This window comes from Fringilla coelebs, assembly GCF_963513975.1.
Source record: "Fringilla coelebs genome assembly, chromosome: 5".
Lineage (NCBI taxonomy): Eukaryota > Metazoa > Chordata > Aves > Passeriformes > Fringillidae > Fringilla > Fringilla coelebs.
The window spans coordinates 56,405,107-56,427,410 of NC_140033.1; the positions used below are offsets into that span (position 1 = coordinate 56,405,107).

General features: G+C 39.3%; 1 protein-coding gene across 1 annotated transcript in view; it reads left to right on the top strand.

The window, feature by feature from the left end:
• SCUBE1 (signal peptide, CUB domain and EGF like domain containing 1) overlaps positions 1-22,304 on the top strand; it is a gene marked incomplete at its 3' end in the record, with an annotated part of 186,544 nt that overhangs the window by 20,513 nt on the left and 143,727 nt on the right. The window contains exon 3 of the mRNA XM_084206342.1: positions 10,412-10,540. Coding sequence (XP_084062468.1) covers positions 10,412-10,540 — 129 coding nt within the window. The remainder of the gene's footprint in view (positions 1-10,411; positions 10,541-22,304) is intronic.

Genomic DNA, 22,304 nt, shown 5'->3' on the forward strand with positions numbered 1-22,304 from the left:
GCAAATCAATATCTGATATGTGTCTTGCACAGAGTAGGAAGTTTGACCAAGTGATACAAGATGACAGGAAGCCCTGTGTTCTACAAATCTTGCATGGTATAAGTCACGTTGTATTCCCCAAGTGGTTAACCAGCACAGCAGAGTAGTTTTCAGCCAGGAGTCTGCAGTAGCCCAAGGACTACTGCTAAAGTACAGGTGGGAAAAATAGTTTGGAAAGGTAAACCTGCTGTCAGAAGAAGTAAATTTGCTAAAGGAGTGTTTCTACTTCTGCTGGAAAACACAGTAGTTCCTCATATCCAGGAAGGTTGAAAACCACTGCTCTGCAGCCTCCCATGCTGTTTGTGGTTGGCTTTTTCAGCCTGAAACTGAAGTGTCAGTCTGGCAGGGACTAAGGAAGCATGTGCTGTATGATACCAAGAAATCTTCCATTTGGCAGTGCACAATCTGCCACTGACTCGTTCTGAAATGGGCAAGAAGCAACCTTCTGTTCCCCTACATGAAAGGCCACATAAAAAAAAGTTAATATTCATTCACTGATAGGTAATAAAGAAATTTACTTCAGAATTGAAGGCTGGGATTTTTTTCCCTTTATCAGCGGAAAGACAGACATTTAGAAGTGAAATGCAAGTGAGGTTGGAGATAAGCAATCTATAATGAGATGCCTGCAGAGTCTGGGAAAAAAAGTAGGTGAATTATATCTGTATCAATGAGCTAATTTTATTACTTGAAACATTCTTCTCAAGCTTGATAGGTGCATATTTGAATTTAAAGATCTAGGAACAACCTCCTGCCATGACTTACTGTAACAATTATCATTAGGATGCATGCACACCAGCAGTGTCTGTAAGAACACAGAAATACTCTCCCATTAGATGGCCAAGAACTTCGAAGATTTGCTGTAGAATCAAACATTTCCCGCTATATTAAAAGAGGGAATTGGGGTGCAAATGGCTGTGATTTAGAAGTGGTGGGAAAAAATGCTGTCAAATGTCATGTTTCACATTCATAACAGCTTGTGAACAGGAAACCTCTCTGCTTGAGCTTGTCGGGCATGGCAGCTACTAAATAAAGACAGACTCTAAAACTGTTACGTGCTCTGCAGGTATCCATCTTTATTTGGGTATCTCGCTTGAGCTTCAAAGAACTTGCAGCCAATCTGTTTAAATATCAATTAAGACAAATGTCAAGCTGCTCCAGGCTCTAATCAGGGGTTCAAGATGCTGAATGCAAGATCACAATAATTTTGGGTTTATCTAGGAAAAAAAAATTCATTTACTATAAAAGAAGCTGGAATGGTCCCAAATAAGTTTCCATTGTGCTAGTCAAGATGGCAGATGTCACACAGGGGTAATACTCAGATTAATAGAACATAAAATATTCCCTAGGGAAAGAACTCTGCTTAATTATTTTTTCCCATAAATGATTCTAGTTCTCCAAAGGTTTCAGGCACCCAAAAGGTACTGTAGGTAAAAAGCTCTGTAAAACTCCAGTGTTCATGCAGTAGGAAGACTTGCCAATTAAGCAGTCAGAAACTCTTAAGGTGCTAAGAAAAGAGTGTTCCATATAATTTGTTTGATCTCCTCCCCATTCCTGCTGCTGGGGTGCTATGTATGCCACCATACAGAGTGTTTAGGTGACTGCCAAGTGACACCAAATGTGTGCAGAGCCTCGGCTTTCAGTTTGTAAGTTACCTTTTTTCCAATATTTTTGCATATTTCTTACTTCACTGTACTTCAGTGATAACTTTCCAGTGGCAAGGTACGTGTGGACTGAGGCAGGAATACCTGCCCTGAGCATCAGGCACCCTCAGAGAAGGAATCAAAGGGGTAGGTTCTTGTGTCTGTTGTCACTTTGATTGGCATATCAATGTCCAGCCACTAAAAACGTTCTTTCCACTCTTCGAACTCAGAGTTTAAACAAGGAGGGAAATGCTCAGGAAAGAGAACAGTGACAGGAAATGGAGGAAGGGAAGGTGAATTTAAGAAAAATGTAAGGAAGGGAGTATCCAGACACCATACTTCTTATTGATGAATGAAGAATGAGATGGTTATTCACCAAAAATGTGAGATATACCCATTCAGCTACTGCAGAAATTTTGCATTTTCATCATCTATTGCCTTGTTTCTTTTACCAGTGTATGAGCTGAGTCAGCTGAAGTCAGCTTACAGCACTGGGTGCTTGATACTGTCTAGTCACTTGTGTCTTTAAATGTGGCTCTTTAATTCTCTTTGTATGATGCACAGTATTTGAAGATCATTAACTAAAATGTGAAAAGTAGCAAGTGCTAAACACACCTACATTTTCTACAGCTGATAATCTCAGTTCACGTACTTCATCTCCTCCTTAGAGAAGGACTCATGTCTGAAAGCTCGTTTTCCCCAGCCAGTGAAGGAGATTCCTGTAAGGCCACCTTTACTCTGTGTGACTTCAAAATTTGATTCTTGCTTGCTGTGTACACAGTATAATAAGAGGAAAAAATTTACAGACACAGGACAAAATAGGGATCATTAATAGTTGTCTGTGCTTTTTTTAAAATGATGAGTTAATAATTATGGTTAGGGGAAAATTATGAAATAATATTAAAATAATATTAAATTTTTAAAAGTCATATCTACAGGCAGTGATAAATGTGATGATATCTCATCTGTCTTTCAGACATATCCTAAATGGATAAGCAAGAGAGTTCTAAATCTGAAACTGTTCACACTTCAAAAATGTGTGTGTCTTGTTTAACCAGCTGGACGTACCTTTACATAGTTTGGTTTGTATTCCATTTCACCCCACTTCTTTCTGACAATACTTTAGCAAGAGATAAAGCATGATGAACTTTGTGTTAGCCATCACAGAAGAAAAGGAAACAAAACTGCTACAGAGTACTTGATCTTTTCTGGAAACGGGATGAAATGGCTTCCAGAAAAATAGCACAACAATACCACAGATTGTATCCAAATCATGTCCACTAAGCTGGCATGGCCTTTTCATTTTATTGCCAGTTTAATACTGGGAAATAGGGGCTTATGACATTTTCGAAGGAAGTTGTAAAATTGTTTTTTTTTTTCTTTGTGGACACAGTAATGGGAAAAACATGGGAGAGGCAATACCCATAGTGGAAAGACTCTTGAGGGATTTACACTGAAAAAGCCTCATGTTAAACGACATATTGTACCTGTTCTTTTTCCTTCTCCACCGAGAAACATCCGGCTGCTCTTTCTGAATTTACCCTGTTCCCAGCCTGCCCACCCTTGACCTTGCCTCTTAGAGAAGCCCTAATGGCTATCAAATTTTACAGTTTTCTTTGGCACAAGCGTCTTGAAAACATCATGGCAACTTGAAAGCTGTAAAAACTGCACTCTGTGTTCCTCTGATTCATTAGAGTGTAACATTTACAAGATCACAGCATCTAAAGAATAAAGATGTTAATGTTTATGAGTCAAAAAATAAAGTATTGCAGGAAGGACCAGATGTAACAAATAATTTGTTTTATAGAAGAAGTGATTTAACAAGCATTTTGTGGAAAGAGATTTTCAAAAATTATTTTTTCTCTGGAGGTGAAGGGGTTTTTTGGAGTAGAAATATTGAAAGAGTCTAGGTATGTCAATATATTTTCATAAAATTTGGACTTAGAGAAGATGCTGAATTCCAATGGCAAAAAACAGATGGAAATGCTATTTCATCAGGTCAGATTTAGTGAAATTGATAATTGATCACATTTTCCCACACAATTCTTCACACTTTGGAGCAGACTTGAAATGTGCTGATGCTAAACTCTTTGTAAGAATCTAACATTGCTTAGGTTGAGTGTTTCTCTGAGAGCTGATCTTCGGGCAAATTTCACCTGCACTTTACCAGAATGGTCTTTAACCTATGTTTGAGCTTTTATCCTGGCCTTTAACTCTGGAACTGGTTCCCTTCTTAAGGAAACTGCAGCTTGATATGGGAAATACAAATGCCTTAGGTTCAGGTTGTCCAGAGTGTGATGTATATCTGCTGAATGTAAATTAAATGTAGACTCTGCCAAAAAATATATATATAAATATTTTTTAGTCCCATGTAATTTTTACTTATTTTCATGGCTTTTGCAGTTTCAAACCCAGTTATGAAGAAGAATAAGATGCTGATCTGACTGTGATCCAGGACTTGAACTTGTTTGTAATTCTTGTCAGTGTGTATGTAACTTCACTTCTGCCCATTTCCTTTAAAGCAGCAGTGTCAGTGCAACACTGCTGTTTGTTCTGAATTGGAAATGGGAAGAAAAAATTCCAGTGCTGATCCTGTCTCACCTATCGCTCTGCTGTGAAGCCCAGAAAATATATCTTCCTGGCTTCAAGAAGCCAGTGGCAATAATTGTAGGATTGAGTTTTCATCTCAGGCTGTTCTATCTTTGGATTTTACAAGGTTACTTTCTTTCACAAGCATCTGAGATCAAGCTTGCATGAAGCTGTGCAGTGAGGAAGACAGTTCTGCACTGTAAATCTTCTTAGTTGTGTAGGATTTAGAACCTAGGAGTGGGCCTTTTTTTCCTGTATTTTTCTGTGAATATGAGGATAGTGCATTAGCCCTAGGAGGAACAGTGACCAAAACTCGATAAAAAAATCAATAACATCTTTTGAAAACTCTTAGTACAGAAGCCATAAAAGTAAAAAATATTACTACATGGAAATATGGGCTCCGGTGTCTTGCAGTGTTCTTTGCTGCATAAGAGTTGTGGAAAAGAGGGCAAGATGCTGCTGTTGCAGAGCTGTAGGAGGACATTTTTTAGCAGAAGGCAACTGATAAAAGAGAATTTTGCATCTGGTGTGCTTTGCCCTCTGTAGAGGCTAGCAGCAACCTCTCTTCAAGCAAGAAGGTAAAACACAGTTTCTTTCCTGTCAGGTTTCTAAAGGCAATGTTATTTACTGTCTCCACAGTACCTTTTTGGTAGTGTTTTGCTTAAAGCAGTTAGATAAAGGAAGATGAATATCAAAATTTTCTTTCTTTAGATACTGAAGAAATACATGGCTTCAGGCATTAATATGTACTTACAAAGATTTTAATTTTTTTTTCTAGCTATTTAATGGATCCAGCTTCTTTATGAGAAATTCTACATCTGTATAATATACCTGACAATCACTTTTGTTTGTCATTCTGTAAATTAGAATTTGATGTGGGCAGACAGCTTTCTTTGGCTATTTATTTTTAAATGTTCAAGCACATAAATTACTTCTTTCAAAGTCAATTGAAATTTCTGTTTACTAAATTAGCTCCAGATCTTGCCCTTATATTGCTAGTCAAGAAATACTTTAAAATGGACACAGATTTTATTCAATCCCACGCCTGTTTTGAACATCTTCTGTTGCATTGTGAGTGTTGGGATCTGTGGCCTTGACAGATGCCAAGATAAAAACTTTGTCAATGCACAATTTCCCATTTTCTACAGAAGTCTGTGGAATTCATCACTAAACACTGAATTTGGCTCGTTGACTTCCAGGCCTCAGTCATTCTTCCTTTTGCATGTTAATAGCCATAAGGCTTCTTGTGACAGTTTAGCTGTGACACTCATCCAAAATTCATCAAATCCATGCAAGCATTTGCTTTGATCTCAGTAACTGTGCCCATGATGATCTGTAGCTATGCTGACAAAGTTTATTGCATGTGTTGGAGCACACATTTTTGGGCATTCAGGAACTTAATTTCAAGTGATGCAATGAAGAGTGGGAATGAATTTTTCTGGAGGTAGACTTTCTACTTTCTTGGCATAAATTCTGCGCCACCTTCTAGGAGAGCTAGTTACTGCTTGGAAAAGATGATTAGCACTCAGTCAATTCATGACACTGCTGAAAATGTTTAGACAAAATAGGAACCAGGCACTTTGCAAGGGTTTGGTTTGTCTTGTGGATATTAGCTATTGATGTGTCTTCTATTCTCTGCTGTGACAGAAAACTGAAATACTGTGATATGGGAAGCAGAAGAGTTTGCTTCTTGTTTTATTTTGAACATTTCATAGTTATATGTCCTTCTGGAAGAGCTGCTTCTCTGAATGGTGGCATTGTGAGGTTTATGAGAGTTCCATCTCTTTGTGACACAATACACAAATTAAACCAATCATGGGGCAGTGTCAATTTCACCTCTAATAATGAAAGAAGAATCAACCCCATTATGTATAAAGGAAATACAAGTCCCATCAAACTAAAAAGAATCAGGTTACTTAAAACAAATTCATATTCTCTTCCTATAACTGAAATACAAGGACTGTAAACTACAGCACATCCTCATGGTAACACATCCTCAGATTTTCTCAGATACTTGTCTAGAGTATTCTTTAAAAGTTTGTAGATACTTGCATTGCATAATAACTGCAGTCTCATAGAGTGAGTGTTCTTTTTAAGTAACACCACTGCTCCTTGAGGAGGGCAGTAGAAGAGCATGGCTGTGTTCCCTAGGGATGTGCTCAAAGAGTTATTTCCAGATGGTAACAAAAAGATTCACCTCTGCTTCCCAGAAAGAATTAGGATGGAGTTTCCAAGCCTCTTTCACCTTGGTAAATAGTTGAACCACTACAGTTACTAGTACACCCAAGTAAGCAAGTTTCTTTTTACCTTTTTTTTCCTGATAATTTTTTACTTTAAAACTTTTGAAACAAGCAGTGGATTTTTGAGATTTCTCTGAACCAGTTCCAGAAAGAGATGATCAAAATTATTTTGCCAGCATCTGAGGATGTCCTTACATCCAGCCCTTGGATTGGGAATTGTTTTCTTTGTTTTGAATACACTAAGCTCAATTGGGTTCTTGGCAGGTTGTGTCAGCACTGAAAATGTCTCTACACCTTCTTAATCATTTTGGTACATGTAATTCTTGTTTGAGACTCCCACAATTCCTGCCATTGTAGTACCACATGAACTTATTTTCTCTTGGAGTGGAAATACTGCAATTCTCTTTTAAGGTGATTTCTTCACTTCACCCCAAGAGTTCCCCATCTGAACAGCTGGAATTTAAGGAATTGAAAACTTTATGAATATTTTGCCAGTGTAGAAAAAACTTCAGGTTTCCCTTTGGGAAACCTTGCAAATTCATCAGTATATGCACCTACATCCATCACAATTTCTTGGTTGAATACCTACATTTATTTTTTTCCTCTTGGTTTTGGGTTTTGTTTTTGTTATGGTAATTCCTTCATGATGAAAGACAATATTAAGAGATCAAATGCTAAAAATGTGAAGGATAGTTGAAGCTATAAAATTAGCAGGGAAAGGTTAATGTCTCAGAGGTGTTTAGAGCTGAGGTTTTGATTAACACCCAATTCTATCAATTATAGGAAAAAAAAGAATGGTAGGATATGACCTACCCAAAAGGAAATGAACACAGATGGCCCCTGCAAATTTTGAGGTTTATAATAGACAAAATGAAGAGCAAGGCTGCAGGTTTTATGTGATTGAATGTACTCCTATTACTTTTACTCTATATGATGCTTGATAAGGAAGCTGTATTCTGGCATGTCAGCTGTAGCATTCTGTCCATAAATTACAAGTGTTGCACACTGAGGCATTCTTTAAAGAATGTCTTCCTCCAGGTAAAAGAGAAGATGGAGTGATGGTCACAGTGCTTGCATTTCTCTTGGCAGTTGGAGCTTCAAAAATGTTCATCATTTGGACTTTGTAGGCTTTGTGCATGTTTTTGTGAGGTTTTCTTGTTTTGGTTTGTTTGTTTGTTTGTTTGTTTGGGGTTTTGGGGGTGGGGGGAGAGAGAGGGGCTGGGGATTTTTGCTGTGTTTTTGCTTTGGTTTTTTTGGAAATGTAAATACACCAGTCTTAGCCCCTTGGTTTTTTGCTAGCCATGCTGGAGATGGAAATTCCAACCAGCCTGCCAGGAGAAGTTTTTAAATAGTTATTTGGGTTTTGGAGGGGAAGAAACACAAAAAAACCCACAACATGGCTCTGAAAAGGAGTTAGAATGTTTGGTTCTGCTTCTATTTTTTTACAGCTATTGGGGTCCAAAAGGGAGAAATAATATTCTAATCCTTTTGCAATATTAATTGTGACTTCTACTCCTAAGAGAATGAGATGAAAGCAATCTGTTTCTTTTGCTATTTTTGTGGTTTCTGTATCTGTTGCATTACCTTTTCCATAATTTGACTATTTGTATTGCATCACCACTTTGTGCTGCTAATCACAGTACAGCTTTTTAGAAATGAGTATTGTATAAGGGGCAGTCATTCAAAAGGCTTCACCTTTCTTCGGTATTTTTTGTCCCTTTTGAAGGCTCTCCCACTACTTATTTAAACAAATAGTATTGTTTGATTCATTGTTTGAAAAAAAAAAAGGGAATTAATTGCTCAACCCTTGGCAGTCTGATGCTGATGAACATAAGAGGCTGTAAAAGCTTATTCTGAAAAGACTCATTGCTAGATAAAAGTTAAGAACAGACCTTGAAATGAAGATGCCATTTCTTCTGAGGGGAACATCTGAGACACCTGACATCAAAATCCTCTTAGGTGCTTTCTGAGTATTGACTTGGCCTGTTAAAACATTTCTGTAGACCATTACTATAGAGCTCTCTTTTTGTCCCTGTAACCTGTAGAGAACAACATGAAGTTTCTGGAAATATTCAAGAATGTTTGTGGAAGCTGCAAATTTCTGCTGAGTGGAAACCAGACGGTAACATTTTGGGAATATGCACCCAGGCACACAGAGCTGTTGCCTAATGAGAGCAACTTCTCAGAGACTGCATTGCAGGTTGTTTGGGATGAGCACTTGACTTGCTGGTTCTTGTTTTCAACAAAAATCATAGATTTCTCTTTTTGCTGTCATACTGGACTTGGAAGGTAGAGCACAACCACAGGCTGTGCTGAGTTGGCACTTGTACAACTCATGAATAGAAATTGTTATTAAAGAATGAGAACATTCTGAAAAAGAGCAGTGTTTTAAAGACTAGGAAATTTACCTTTGAGCAGCAGCTTGTATTTTGGTTTGGAAGATCATTTCTCCAGCTTCCTGTTTCTGGTATTGCTGTGGTGCCAAATGCTGAGTTATGAAATAGCCAACTGGTTCTGCAGATAAAACCAAGCCTGTCATTCCCTTTTCAAGCCGCTGAGGAGGTTGTACAGGGAGGATCAGAGCTGTTGAAGGCAGGTGGATGGAGACTTGGAGAATTCTGAGTTTAAGGTAGATTTTGAGAGGGGCCAACACGAGGGAGAAGACTTGCAACAGAACTTGGGAAAAGCCTGTCCCTGCTCTCACAGACTGTGTGAGGAGGGACAAACCCAGCCATCCTCAATCCAAGGAGCAGAAGTGGTGAAGGTACTGAGTGGCTGAGTCTGTGGTGGCTCTTCAGGCGAGGCTGATTTTGCCCAAACCTTGTCCTCTTTGGATTGCATCTGGGTATGATACCAGGCAGCAAGAGCTTTTCATGGAGTGCTTTTAAAATGAGAAAAAAAAAAACAGAGAGAAAATCTGTGTGAACATGAACCTAATTCAGAAAATGTCAGTCACCTCTGCAATGGAAGGCACATTTGAAATGTACTGCTGGGGTAACTCTGGTATTCTATCAAATAATAACTTTATCTGTTTATCATGTGCTGCCTGACTTAGGGAGATTAGCTGTGGTTTTTGGTCTAGCACACACAATTTTAGACATGATACTTATCAAGCCATGAGGCTATCTTTAATTATTTATGTATTTTTAGTTGGTTGATGTGCACCACTTAATTATTCACAAGAGTGACTGTGATACTGGTGTTCCATGTATAAGCCAAAATACAATTTCTAAAAAGAAGAAAGTTTGCATTTTCTAGAATGAGTGACTTTTTTTTGTATGAGGGAGGGAAAATCATGACAGGATTGTTTGTAATTGCAGCAGAATCCATCTCTCATCTTTTATAATCCTCTTTAAGATACAGGCCAGTGTGAAAAAAACCCCAAACAACTCTACCATATTTCTGAGAAGAAAATACTGAAATTTTTGTGGTTCTGGTTGTATGTGGATTAATACAGAAGATTATAGTTTATTTGTTATAAAAGGCATACTTTTGTCTCATGCCATATTAATAGTATGCTTCACATAGTTGTTACAAGTCAAAGGTTTCATTCATTCTCTGCTTGATTATTTTGAAGCCAGAAAATAAAAACTGCATTTTAAATATAAAGTGTACCAAAATCAAGTGTTCCTTCTTTTATTTTTCACAACATATCATTGTTTACTGTGATGATACTCCAATTATTTTGTGAAAGAGTGCTCTATACATTGGCTTGCTGCTTTTCAGACAAATATGACCCTGATATATTCAGTTCCTGACCATGTGTTGAAGTAGGCAAAATGAGCCTAAAAGAAAGATTAGGGATGTGCATATATCAAAAAACATGCTCAGTTGGAGAAATTTTTCTGTATTGTTAGAATTCTCTTTTGACAAAAGCTTTTTTTCTCTCCTCTTGTGTTTTAGATATCGATGAGTGTGAAAATGACTTCTACAATGGGGGTTGTGTCCACGAGTGTATCAACATTCCAGGCAACTACAGGTGTACGTGCTATGATGGATTCATGTTAGCCCACGATGGCCACAACTGTCTTGGTAAGTGGTGAATGCTGGCAAGAAACTTTCATTTCATGGATGTGGCAAGAAGGCCTGATCTGTTTTCTGCACTTTATTATCTGGCACATCTTCAGTAAAGGCTTGATCCAGGCCTCAATGAATACATTCAAACCTGTGTGTTGGCCCCAGTGTGGTTTAGGTCAGACTCTTCCAGCTGTCACTCTTAATCTCAACATGCTCAAAGCAGAATGCCCATGTTTAATATTGCTGAGGAAAACCCTGACCCCCAAAGCCTGTGCTGGATGCTTGGGCTTCTTCTTTAAGAAAAGTAATCTGTTAAACATATTAAATATACTGAGATATATTTTGTCTGTTTCTTCCAACTTTTGTAATCCCAGTTGTATCTTTAGAGCTTTCCCTCCCCGTTTTTCCCTTTTCAGGCAGTACAGTTCTCAGATATGGTGTACGAACATAAATTACAGAATGTTAGAAGTAAAAGTAAGCCAGGAAGGAATCCTTGGACAATGAAACAGGGCAGAGGAAACACTGATCACTAATAACTGGAGGGACACTGTCCACTGACTGTGCAAAGCCCAGTGCAGGATCTTCATTGCTTCAGCAGTCTGAGGATTTGGGGATCTGTATTTTTGATTCATGGCCATTCATGGGTTTGTCCTAGAAGCTACATAGGTATATGTTCTTATTATTAAATTTTTCACACCAGTTTCCTGGAAATGAACCTACACTGCTATGTCCAGTTTCCCATAGCTGCTTACTTGTTGGCCATTTTTTGCTTAGAGACTCTTTCTCACTATTCCCAATATAAATGCAATGACCACATTTTAGTACAGTCCTTAGTTAATTTCAAGGTGATGTTTATAAAACAGTGTGTAAAATGGATATTTTTCTCTGTGTCAGCAGCAGCTCTACTTTAGTCAAAACTGAGATATTTTCAATGAAATTCAAGAAATGAGGCAGCAAACCAGAAATGTTGAAGTCCAGTATCACCAGTCTGCACTAACTGAAGCTATGAAAGAACTAGGACTTCAGGGCAAGGATTTGATTAGCCTTTCAGTAGATGTATTTTGTACTGCATTTATTTTCAAACAGAGTAATATTTGTTCAGATGGATTATGTATCTTGACCATTGACAGGGGTTTGATTCAAACTTCCAAATTTCATTTGTTATAGAACAGACTAAAATAGATTTATTTGCCTCAGCCTGAGGTGGTCAAATGATTAATGGTGCGATAGTATTTCTAATACAAAGACAGCCAGACATTCATTTAAAAAATAAAGAGAAACTATTTATTCTAATATTAATAAATTCTTACTAAAAAAGAACACAGACATAATCAAATAGTTCAAGTATTTGGAATTCAAATAACTGTGCATATGTGTTGTTTCAAACAGCTTGCTAGTTTCAACTTTGTCCAAACAACTCCCATTATAGTAGGGAAAAAACCCTTTTGAACAATGAACAGCAAAAGGAGTGACCTGATCAATGATGAGCCATTGAGGAGAGCTGTGGGTTTTTTTTTTTGGACCTGCTGTCTGTGTTAGTGATCTCTGGTCATAAAATGAAAAGACTAAATTTACAGAGATAGCCACATTTCTAATTACATTTTCATTAATTTATATTCAGCCACTTGATTTTTAGTGTTTTTTTTTTTTAAATTAAAAAAAAAAGGCCAACAAAAATACAAACAGGTGACTACATTGGGAATAACAGCAAAGAGCTCCCTTTCTCCCAATGTACAACCTTAGGACACTAAAAGAGGTCACAACTGTCTTTCTAATTTTGAGACCATGGACTGGGGAGATAGTGTCTACAATTAATGAATGGTCTTTAGCATGTCTTAGTAGAATATCTGGTTTTACTTACAGGCACTGAAATGGGAATCAAGGCACATTCCCTCTTCCTTCCTTCCTTCCTTCCATCTTTGAAATCTGAATGGGTTTACTGACGGGCAGCATGTCTGCTCTTAAGGTTTTAGACTGAAGATTTTAATTGTGACAGTGACCATGCCATTCTTGCTATGGCTGCTTGTTGTGTGCTGACTCAGATTTGGGACACCATTGCTAGAAAAGAGTGAACTTTTTTTTTTTGGATGGCATTTTTCTGCCATTATTTGCATCCCACCTAGTTGCTGGCATTGTCAGTTATACTGACTGCTGTGACAGCCTAGTGGTTTCCATTAGTAGAGTATCAGTTTTTGAAAAGGGGAATATTCTAATCCCTTCCTTCTTGACCAGCTTTATTTCCCTTCTCTTATGCTACTAGAAATATGTAAATGCAGTAAGAGGTTGCAGTGAGGTCTCAAATCAAAAACAAACCCTGTATTTGCACAAACAGATTTAAATTAGGATTTCTATAACATTTTGGAAATTAGTTTGCTTATTCCAAAGATTTTCTTTTTCACCATGATGAAATTAGGCATTGAAAGGAAATGAAGTTTTGGTGAGTCCACTGGTTTGCATCTGTTCTTGTTTTTTGAGAAACCACTCATTTTTCATGGATTTTATGGAGACAAAGGATGCTTCACAAGATTAGTATCAATGTTTTTCACCTTTCTTATAATGAAAAAGATTTCACCAGAACTTCTGCATATCTTCTCTGATGTCTGGACTTCTATGTATCTTGCTTGACTGTGGTCTCTGCAAGATCTTAAGCCATCTCTTCTTGACTGAGTTTACGTTCCTTTTAAAATCTTCACTGAATGTCTTTCTAGTAACATCAGTACAGCAAGATTATTAAAATCTTATTTATAAATAGCAAACTTGAAGTATTCAATTACAGCAGATGCTGTGGACGAGTTAAGTGCTTTTTCCTGAGTTCTTCCTCCAACATTTCCTTTCTTCCTCCCTTCCTTCCTTCCTTCCTCCCTCTCTTCTTCCTTCCTATGATGATATCCTTGTCTAGCTAAAAATAAACATTTTTTGCACCCCCTTGAGTAGTTTTTTCTCAAAAATTGCTCTAAAGTCTGTTCAGTGGATGCAAGACTAGTATTTGGTGTCATACAGTAGGTTTGAAATAGGATTTCCCTTCTTGTACATGAAATACAAATCTGAGGGGTTTTATAATGCTTATCTGTTCTGATGTAAATACGAATAGCTATCACCTGCTTTCATCTCTCCTTTTTGTGTGTTGTTTGGGGTTTTTTTTCATATTTTCTTTCTCCTTAGGTCTGATTTGTGATAGTCCCTTTTTAAATAGGGAATAAGCATTGCTTTTTTGCATAAGCAATTCTTGCTGCCAGGCTGCACACATCCTAACTCTTCCCTTTTTTAAAGATTAGGATAGGTTCTATGAAGTCCTCTGCTTTTTACTAAGCATACTACAGACAGTTGTTAACTCTTAGAAAGTATCAAAAAAGATGCAAAGCAGCAGGGACAAAAAAGAATTATTGTATTCAGAGACCTACTTATTTGACATATTTTATTTAAAAGTTTTTCTGTGGTATTAATTGCTGTAGGAACATGCATTAATACCTTGTAAATAGTAATAAGTTTGTCCTCAGAAAGTCCTGTAAGGAAAGGAAATAAAATTTTCATTGTTTTATAGATTAGTAACTAGGCAAACAGATTAAGTTACTTCTTGGTCTTCACACAAGGTATCTCCATGTCTATACCATAGGAATAGAATCCTTACCCTTCTTCATCCCTGATTTTATTTCAAATAGTCTGTGTAGCTTTGGTTTCTCTAACAGAAAAATAGCAATCACCAAATTTGGACACCTGTAATATGATATCTCAATTGATTCTTTTGTATATGTGACCTCCTGCAGATAACTAGAAAAGTAGATTTTGATGATCCAATATAGCTTATGGTTCTTCAGCAGCTAATTATTTGTCCAGTTGAGAAGAATCCTGGGAAGCAGAGGGAAATTCTGTTCAGAAATCAGGACAGAAATGCAATTCCTAATGTGCATCATAGGTTCCATGGAGCTCTCTGCAGGAACTGAGCAGACACGAGTGTGGCAGACACAAGAACAGTGTCAGCTGTGAATTGAATAGCAAAGTCCTGGCTGTGTCCACGACCTTGAAGGTGTGCTTGGGGCAGAAGGCCTGATTTTCCAGCCCGAATAATGGAAATCAGCTTTTTATTTGTCTGTTGTCAGATGGTACTTTGCATCTCTTGACAAAGTGGCTAAGTCACATGGAAACCCCTGTGGGAAAGGAGAGGTGGCATTTCCCTGGAGCATCTGAACCTGCTCCAGGAGTGGTAGTGATTTGCCAGCTCTGGTAGGTGCAGCAAAGCAGCAATTCCAGCCAGGCATTTGGGAGCCTGCATCTAAAAGAGAAACTTCTGAGATGAACCAGGAGCTGATGAGGCACAGGCCTTGAGATATAAAGGCCTGTTATAAAATAGACCTTGGGATCTCAAATCAGTATAAATTTCATGTTTGAAGTAACACAATTTTGTTTCTTCTAAGGTCTGAGGTTAAGATCTAAACCCAAGTGCCAGTCTTGAAGCACTCCTTTAAAATCTCTTGGCTTACTTTAAGAGAAAAGAGGTTTAACCCTGGCATGATGGTTTAATTCTTGGCTGGGTGGTAGTAATCTGCAATCTGACTCAGATGAAAAAACTGGCATTACTCTATACATAGAATCACAGAATCATTTAGGTTGGAAAAGCCCTTCAAGATCGTTGAGTTTAACCTTTAGATCATTGAGTCCAACTTTTAAGTGTATGTATATCACATCATATGATTCAATCATTTTGCAGAAAGTGTTCCAGTGTTTTATGGTTTTGGGGTGGTTTTTTTCCCAAAATTAACCCAAACCCATTAGAAATTAAATTCTACCTGTTCCTATCCTGCTGTTCAAACATACCCACTGGGACTTGGGATTGTGTCCTCATCTGGCTATCAGCATTAAGTGGGAGGGGAGTTGCAAATGTGTCAGAAATCATTCCTAAAGCTACCAGATGTATCTTGTCCAGAAGTGTCACATAACTCAGGATTGCATAATCACTGGTATGATTAAAGAGATCAGTGTCTTCCTTTTAATTTAGCTGTATTTTTCTTCTTCTCCTGACAGCTGTGCACAATTGTTGCTGGCTTAAACTCCAAGCAAATGCTGGTATTCCTGATGTTTATTTTTCTTTATGTTTCCCAACAGTTCAAATAGATTTTTTAAATTAACCTTTTTAATATGAAACTAAACAGCTTTTGCAAAGTTGTGTTTAGTTTCATAAAAATAGTTTAAAGAGGAGCTGAAAAATGGTTTATTTCCTTGGCCATCTTCTAGTTTTCCTTGCTCTTCTTTCCTAGTTCCAGAAGACTATTAGGTGAGCTGGCAGTTAAGTATTGTCCCTCTCTAGTACATTAGCAGGGCCTCTAATAATATTATCAGTCATAAACTGTCTTCCAGATTTTCCTGGTTAGTAATTCCAAACCCATTGGCAGATGGAGGAAGGTTGAATACACCCAATAGCCTTCTTTTTATAACTCTTCATTTTTTATTAAAACAAAAGTAAAATTATGGTCTTTTTCTCGAGAAGGTTAATAATTTAAATCTTGAGGTTCTTACTCATTTCTAGACTTTTATATGATCAGGATTTTGGGACTTGGAGGTGGTTTATGCCTTAAGAGAAGCAGGCCAGACCCCAAATCAGGTCTCAGTAGTTGAGTAGCAAGGAGCTGTTCTAGCTGTGAGGGGTCCAAGCCACAAGATGGGAATGGGAATGTATAAAATATATATTTATAGACAAGATGAGAACTGTTGAAATGCAAGGTTTAACACCACATATATCTGCATGTTTTAAACTCTTGTGAGCTCTGTCTTTCTGCAAAGGATGACAGGCAGTGATCAGGTCCTTGGGGTGTAGTAAGAGCCTTGAGATGTGGAGAGCTTCTGGTATTTAGCTACTGAACCTTCCTAAGACAAGCTGCAGTGAGCACATTCACACAAATCCATGCTACAAATTGCACAGCAGACTGCCTGGTAGTGACAAATGTGTTCTTCCAGAATGAAAAACTTGAAAGCATTTTCTGAAGTTCTTTGGTTTTCATATGCAAGTCTAAGTGACAAAGAAATTTGTTTTCTGATTTATTTCTTCAGCAAACTGATTTTTACCATATTCCTGGTTTCAGATATTTTACCAGTCTTGTTTGGTCTGTACATGAGATTAATAAGAACAGCTGTGATTCATTACAGCAATTCAAAGTATCCAGTCTTCATGGTACAGTAGCATGAATCAGATTTTAGAACACGTATTGTTATTCTGCAGTTTGTGCTGACTGATGAGTAGCACAGAAAATATGGATAGCTGGGATGTAAATATTCTAGAAACAATTCCCTATTTGATGTTTACATGCAACTTGTATACATGGGTTTACTTTTGTTACTTGGCTGCCTGCATCTTGTGAAAGCCTCCATGGTGCCAAGTGGTAGCAGGCAGTCAGAAAACTAAATTAAATCTCTTTCAAGATAGGATTATAACATCTTAGTTCTGATGATCTTCCAACATCCAGTAAAAATTTGGAATTCTCTTGGTGATTAATGGAAAGGTCTTTGGTATCCAGCTCTCTCTGAAGCTGGGATCTCAACACTTTCCTTATCTTGCTTTTTCTACTTCTGTATAAAGTTTCCTCCTTTAAAAGTACTCTAATGTTTGGTCACCCCACATTAATCTTTGGAGTTCAAATGGGATATAACTTTCTTTACATGTTAATTTGCTGTATGTTTGCTTTCTTAAGCCAATGTGATCTGAAAAGTACCAAAACAAGTGAGAGTATAAATCAGCATAGACCAAAGCTTTTTTGTTAGGTATGGGGAAATAATCAAAAGTGTAGAATAAATCTTGATGGCTGTCAGCTATGAAGTTAGATTCTCAGACTGTCATAATAAATTAGGGAACTGGGAGCTGTGTGACAGCAGCATCAATCTCAGTCTCTTGTTTCTGCAAGTCTTCTTGTTCTCTGAGCCTTTTTCTTCTTTTTTTTCAAATACTTACTCCCTGGAGGAGGTAATCAATCACAGCAAAGATTTCTCTACATGGAACACTCAGAAAAGTAAAGAATAAGCAGCTTAGAGTGTGAAGCTAATATGTGTAAGTTAAATCCCATATGGATGCTCTTAGTTAGTCTGATATGGCTGTAGATAATGTCTTGGCTCAACAAGCTCAGAGATACTGCATCCTTACTGCTTTACCTCCTTTGTGTTAGTTTTGTGTCTTTTGTTCATTCATTTTAACTTTCTCATAATAGCAAATTTCTGTGTCAGTGTGGTCTATATTGATGTATACCTTAATGGAAAAACTATAAAATATGTTGGATTTATCTAAATTTATTTTTGGGAGCTGCATCATGTTTAGTGCTTACTTAAACCAAGGGAGAATGTGTGTTCACCTGAGGGTGCAGGATTCCAGCCTCTAATGTGTGTGTCAGGTGTGTATGGCATTCAAGCCCTCCCTAATGGAGTGGTGCCTTTTTGAGTCCTAGAAATTACATAGGTCCAGTTGAAACACTGAATTCATATGGATTACAAAAAGACATCAGACAAAGAAGTCATCAAATCCCTTATTTCAAAGACTCACTGTCGAGCTATGCTTAGAATGCAGTCAGAACTTGGCAGTGTTGATTTATGATAAACAATATGATTTATACAGTCAAGAAACAGCCATCATGAAAAATATCTGCTACATAGTTGCTGACTGCATTAGAAAATGAGACCTAACTCTTTTCCAGTAGGAATGAGTTCTAGATGAAAGGTTGGTAGTGAATTTCTTGCTAAGTAGATTTTAGGGTCTCAGATTTCCCTAGTGCCCTGCCTTTGCTATCTAACACTCTTCATGAATTTCTGCATCTTTACATTATTCTTTTGACTTCATTGTGCAGTGTGCAAACTTGAAAGTATGGATCAAACTACAAGACTAAGGTAGAGACTTGTTTTTACTGCTTTCATTACCTTCTGCAGACTTCAGTCCAGTTCCTTTTCAAGCATCTCAAAATATTCCCTGTTTCTTACTGGAGTTGGATCAGAGTATAAGACATAGTTTTGCATAAAAGAGGAGCAGGAAGGAACATGGAATAGTTCATGGCAGCATGTTTTAAAATAACTTTTTTGATGGCTGTAGCTAACATCAAAATAATAATAATTACTCATTAAAAAGTCACTGGACATGCTTTTACAAGAATGATTGTTTAGAGAATTTGCAATGTTTGAGATTAAAGCAAAAGCTATGATTAAGAGGCCTTATGAGATATGGAAAGAAATTACTAGAAACAATTCACTCAAGTCTTCATAACGGGCAAGAAGGAAGACCCAAGAAACTACAGGTCAGTCAGCCTCACCATTCCTGGAAAGGTGATGGAACAGCTCATCCTGAATGTTATCTCTGAGCATGTGGAGGAAAAAAAATCAAAAAATCACAAAATGGTTTGGGTTGGAAGGGACGCTCGAGATCATTCAGTTCCACCCCTGCCATGGGCAGGGACGCCTTCCACTATCCCAGCTTGCTCCACGCCCTGTCCAGCCTAGCCTTGGAACTTGTAGGGATTAGGCAGCCACAGCTTCTCTAGGCACCCTGTGCCAGGGCCTCAGCACCCTCACATGGAACAATTTCTTCCTAATTTTAAATCTCAATCTACCCTCCTTTTAGCTTAAAGCCATTTTCCCTTGGCATATCACTGCATGTACTTGTAAAAAGTCCCTCTCTCGCTTTCTTGTAGGCTCACTTCAGCTACTGCAAGGCCACAATGAGTTTTTCCTAGACCCTTCTCTTCTCCAGGCTGAACAATCCCAATTCCCTCAGCCTTTCCTCCCAGCAGAGCTGCTCCATCCCTCTGATCCCCTTGGTGTCCCTCCTCTGGCCTGGCTCCAGCAGCTCCCTGTCCTTCCTGTGCTGGGATCCCAGAGCTGGATGCAGCCCTGCAGGGGGGGCTCAGCAGGGTGGGGCAGAGGGGCAGAATCCCCCCTGCCCTGCTGCCCTGGGGCTCTGGGTGCTGCCCAGCACAGGGGGGCTCTGGGATGGGGCAGGGCCAGCTCTCACCCACAGCACCCCCAAGTCCTTCTGCCAGGGCTGCTCCCTCTGCTCATCCCCAGCCTGGATCCATCACACACAGGGATGTGCCCAAGACAGGGGCAGCACCAGCACTTGGTCTGGTTAAACCTCATGAGATTCTCATGGGCCACTGCTTGAGCTTGTCCAGGTCCCTCTGGATTGTCACTGCACCCTCAGCTTGGTGTCATCTGCAAAGCTGCTGAAGGTGATCCCTTTGTTTATGTCATGGATTCTCCAAGGGGAAATCCCATTTGACTAGTTGGATAGCCTGCTGTGATGGAACGACAGGCTGGGGATGAGGGAGAGCAGTGGATGTTCTCTGCCTTGACTTCACAAAGGCTTTTGACACTGTCCCCCACAAGATCCTTGTGGGTGACCTCAGGGAGGGCAGGTTGGCTGAGTGGGCGGTGAGGTGCTTTGAGAACTGCCTGAACAGCAGAGGCTGGAGGCCTGTACCCAGTGGTGTCCCCAGGGGTCAGGACTGGCCCCAATATTGTTCCTCTTACTCATCAGGCCCTGGATGAAGGGGAGATGCATCAACACATTTGCTGATGATACAAAACAGTAAGGAGTGTCCTGGCACACCAGAAGGTGCTGTCATTCTGTGAAACCCAGGCAGGCTGGGGAGCTGAGCACAGAGGAACCCAACAAAGGTCAACGAAGGCAAGGGCAGGGTCCTTCACCTGGGCAGGAGCAACCCCACGTACCAGGACAGGCTGGAGTGATCTGCTGGAGAGCAGACCTGGGGGTCCTGGTGGACAGTGAAATGCTCCTAAGCCAGCAGTGTCCTGAAGGCAAGGAGGTCAGTGGAATCCTGGGAAGCATCAGGAAGAGCATTGCCAGCAGCTCAGGGAGTGATCCTGGCCCTCTGCCCAGCCCTGGGAGGCACCTCTGGACAGCCGTGTCCAGCTCTGGGCTCCTCAGGACAGGAGGGACATGGAGCTCCTGGAGTGGAGCCAGCAAAGGGCTGTGTAGATGATGAGGGGACTGGAGCATCTCTCCTGTGAGGAACCAAATGGGGGAAGACATGACTGAGACAGGATCTTATAAATGCACACAGGTATCTTCAGGGACAAGGGGCACAAACTGAAACACATGAAGTCTCCTTCTGAATATAAAGGAAAACTTCTTAACTGTGAGAGTGACAGAGCACTGGAACTGGCTTCCCAGAGAGGCTATGAAGTCTCCTTCTCTGGAGAGATTCAAAACCTACCTGGACACAATCCTGTGCAACCTGCTCCAGGTGCCCCTGCTCCAGCAGGGGTATTGGGCTAGATGATCCCCAGGGGTTCCTGCCAACCCTATCTGTTCTGTGTTTCTGTAATGAAATTATATTTTGTTACATAAATAAAGAGTCCATATTGTGCCGTAGTTTGGAGCAATAATGTTTGAAAAAATAGAGAAACTATTTAATTATTTGTGTTGTTTATTTTGAAGGCATAATTAAGAAACTGCTTCTGAAATTAATCAGAAATTCCATAAATATTATGAGTATGGCAGCAATGAAAGGGTTCTGGACCCGACTAAGGACTTAGGGGGATTGGATTTGTAGTGTGTGACCAGTCATGTAGGGCTTGTTAGATAAGATGCTAAGCACTCTGGTCCCAGTGCATCAAAATTTCTATGTGCACAACAGGTACAAATCATGTTATCTTGCTGCCTATACAACTACAGCGCTTTCTTAATTAGGCCTGAGAGTGGCTGTATGTCAGCAAAAGCGATTCAGTACTTACAAAAAACTCCTAAACTCCCTGTATGAACATGTTAGGGAAGTCTAAGAGACTTGGTTTTAGTCACTAAAAATAACTTGAAGATCTCCTCTAGTCTGTAAAACCTGAGTGGACCATAGGCTCAGGCTGTTAATGACTGCACATTGAAAGAATGTGAGTACTCATTCTTGTGCTCTGAAATGACATGAATACCCCAGGCAAGGACTGAGTTTTGCTTTGAGAAGATTCCAGCAAGTGTCCACTTCATCATTTCACACAGGCTGCATGTTTGAGTGGGACCTCAGGGCTTTTAAGTTGCAGAATTTGTCAGTAGATGGTCAGTCCATTTGCCTTAACATGCAAATAGTTTTCCCTCTGATTAAAGGTTCTGTACAACCAATATGAGGTATCTCAGAGTAAAAGGGAAGAAGGCTTTCAGTGGAATGCCCGTAGAAAGCTCTGCATTGTTCCTGTAATTTACAGATTAATTTTTGTGCAAGAATCTGTTGGATTGGGTCCAGCAAAAGGCTGTGGACATGATCAAGGGGCTAGAAATCTCTTGTATGAAGAGAGGCTGAGAGAGCTGGGCCTGTTTAGCCTGGAGAAGAGACGACCAAAAGAGGATCTTATCAATGTCTGTCAGTATCTGCATGGAGGGTGTCCAGAGCTAGGAGCCAGGTTCTTCTCAGTGATGCCAAACAGCAGGATGAGAGGCAATGGGCAGAAATTGAAACACAGGAAGTGTTACATGAGGAACATCAGGAGAAACTTCTTTACTGTGCAGGCAACTGAGCGCTGACAGCCCAGAGAGGATGTGAAGTCTCCTTCCATGGAAGACCCTCAAAAGCCATGTGGACACAATTCTGAGTAATATGCTCAAGGATGACCCTGCCTGAGCAGAGAGGTTGGATGACCTCCAGTGTACACTTAAGTAAAAATTCTTGCAGTTTTTCCTTTTAAAATTGCACTGTGTTATATAGCTGTTAGAGAAATCCATTTATGTGTTCCCAAGTGCTGGCAAAAAGAATATGCAGGTCTGGTGAATTTTACAGGGAAGGTGGAGTTAAGGTGGTTGTTTGTTTTG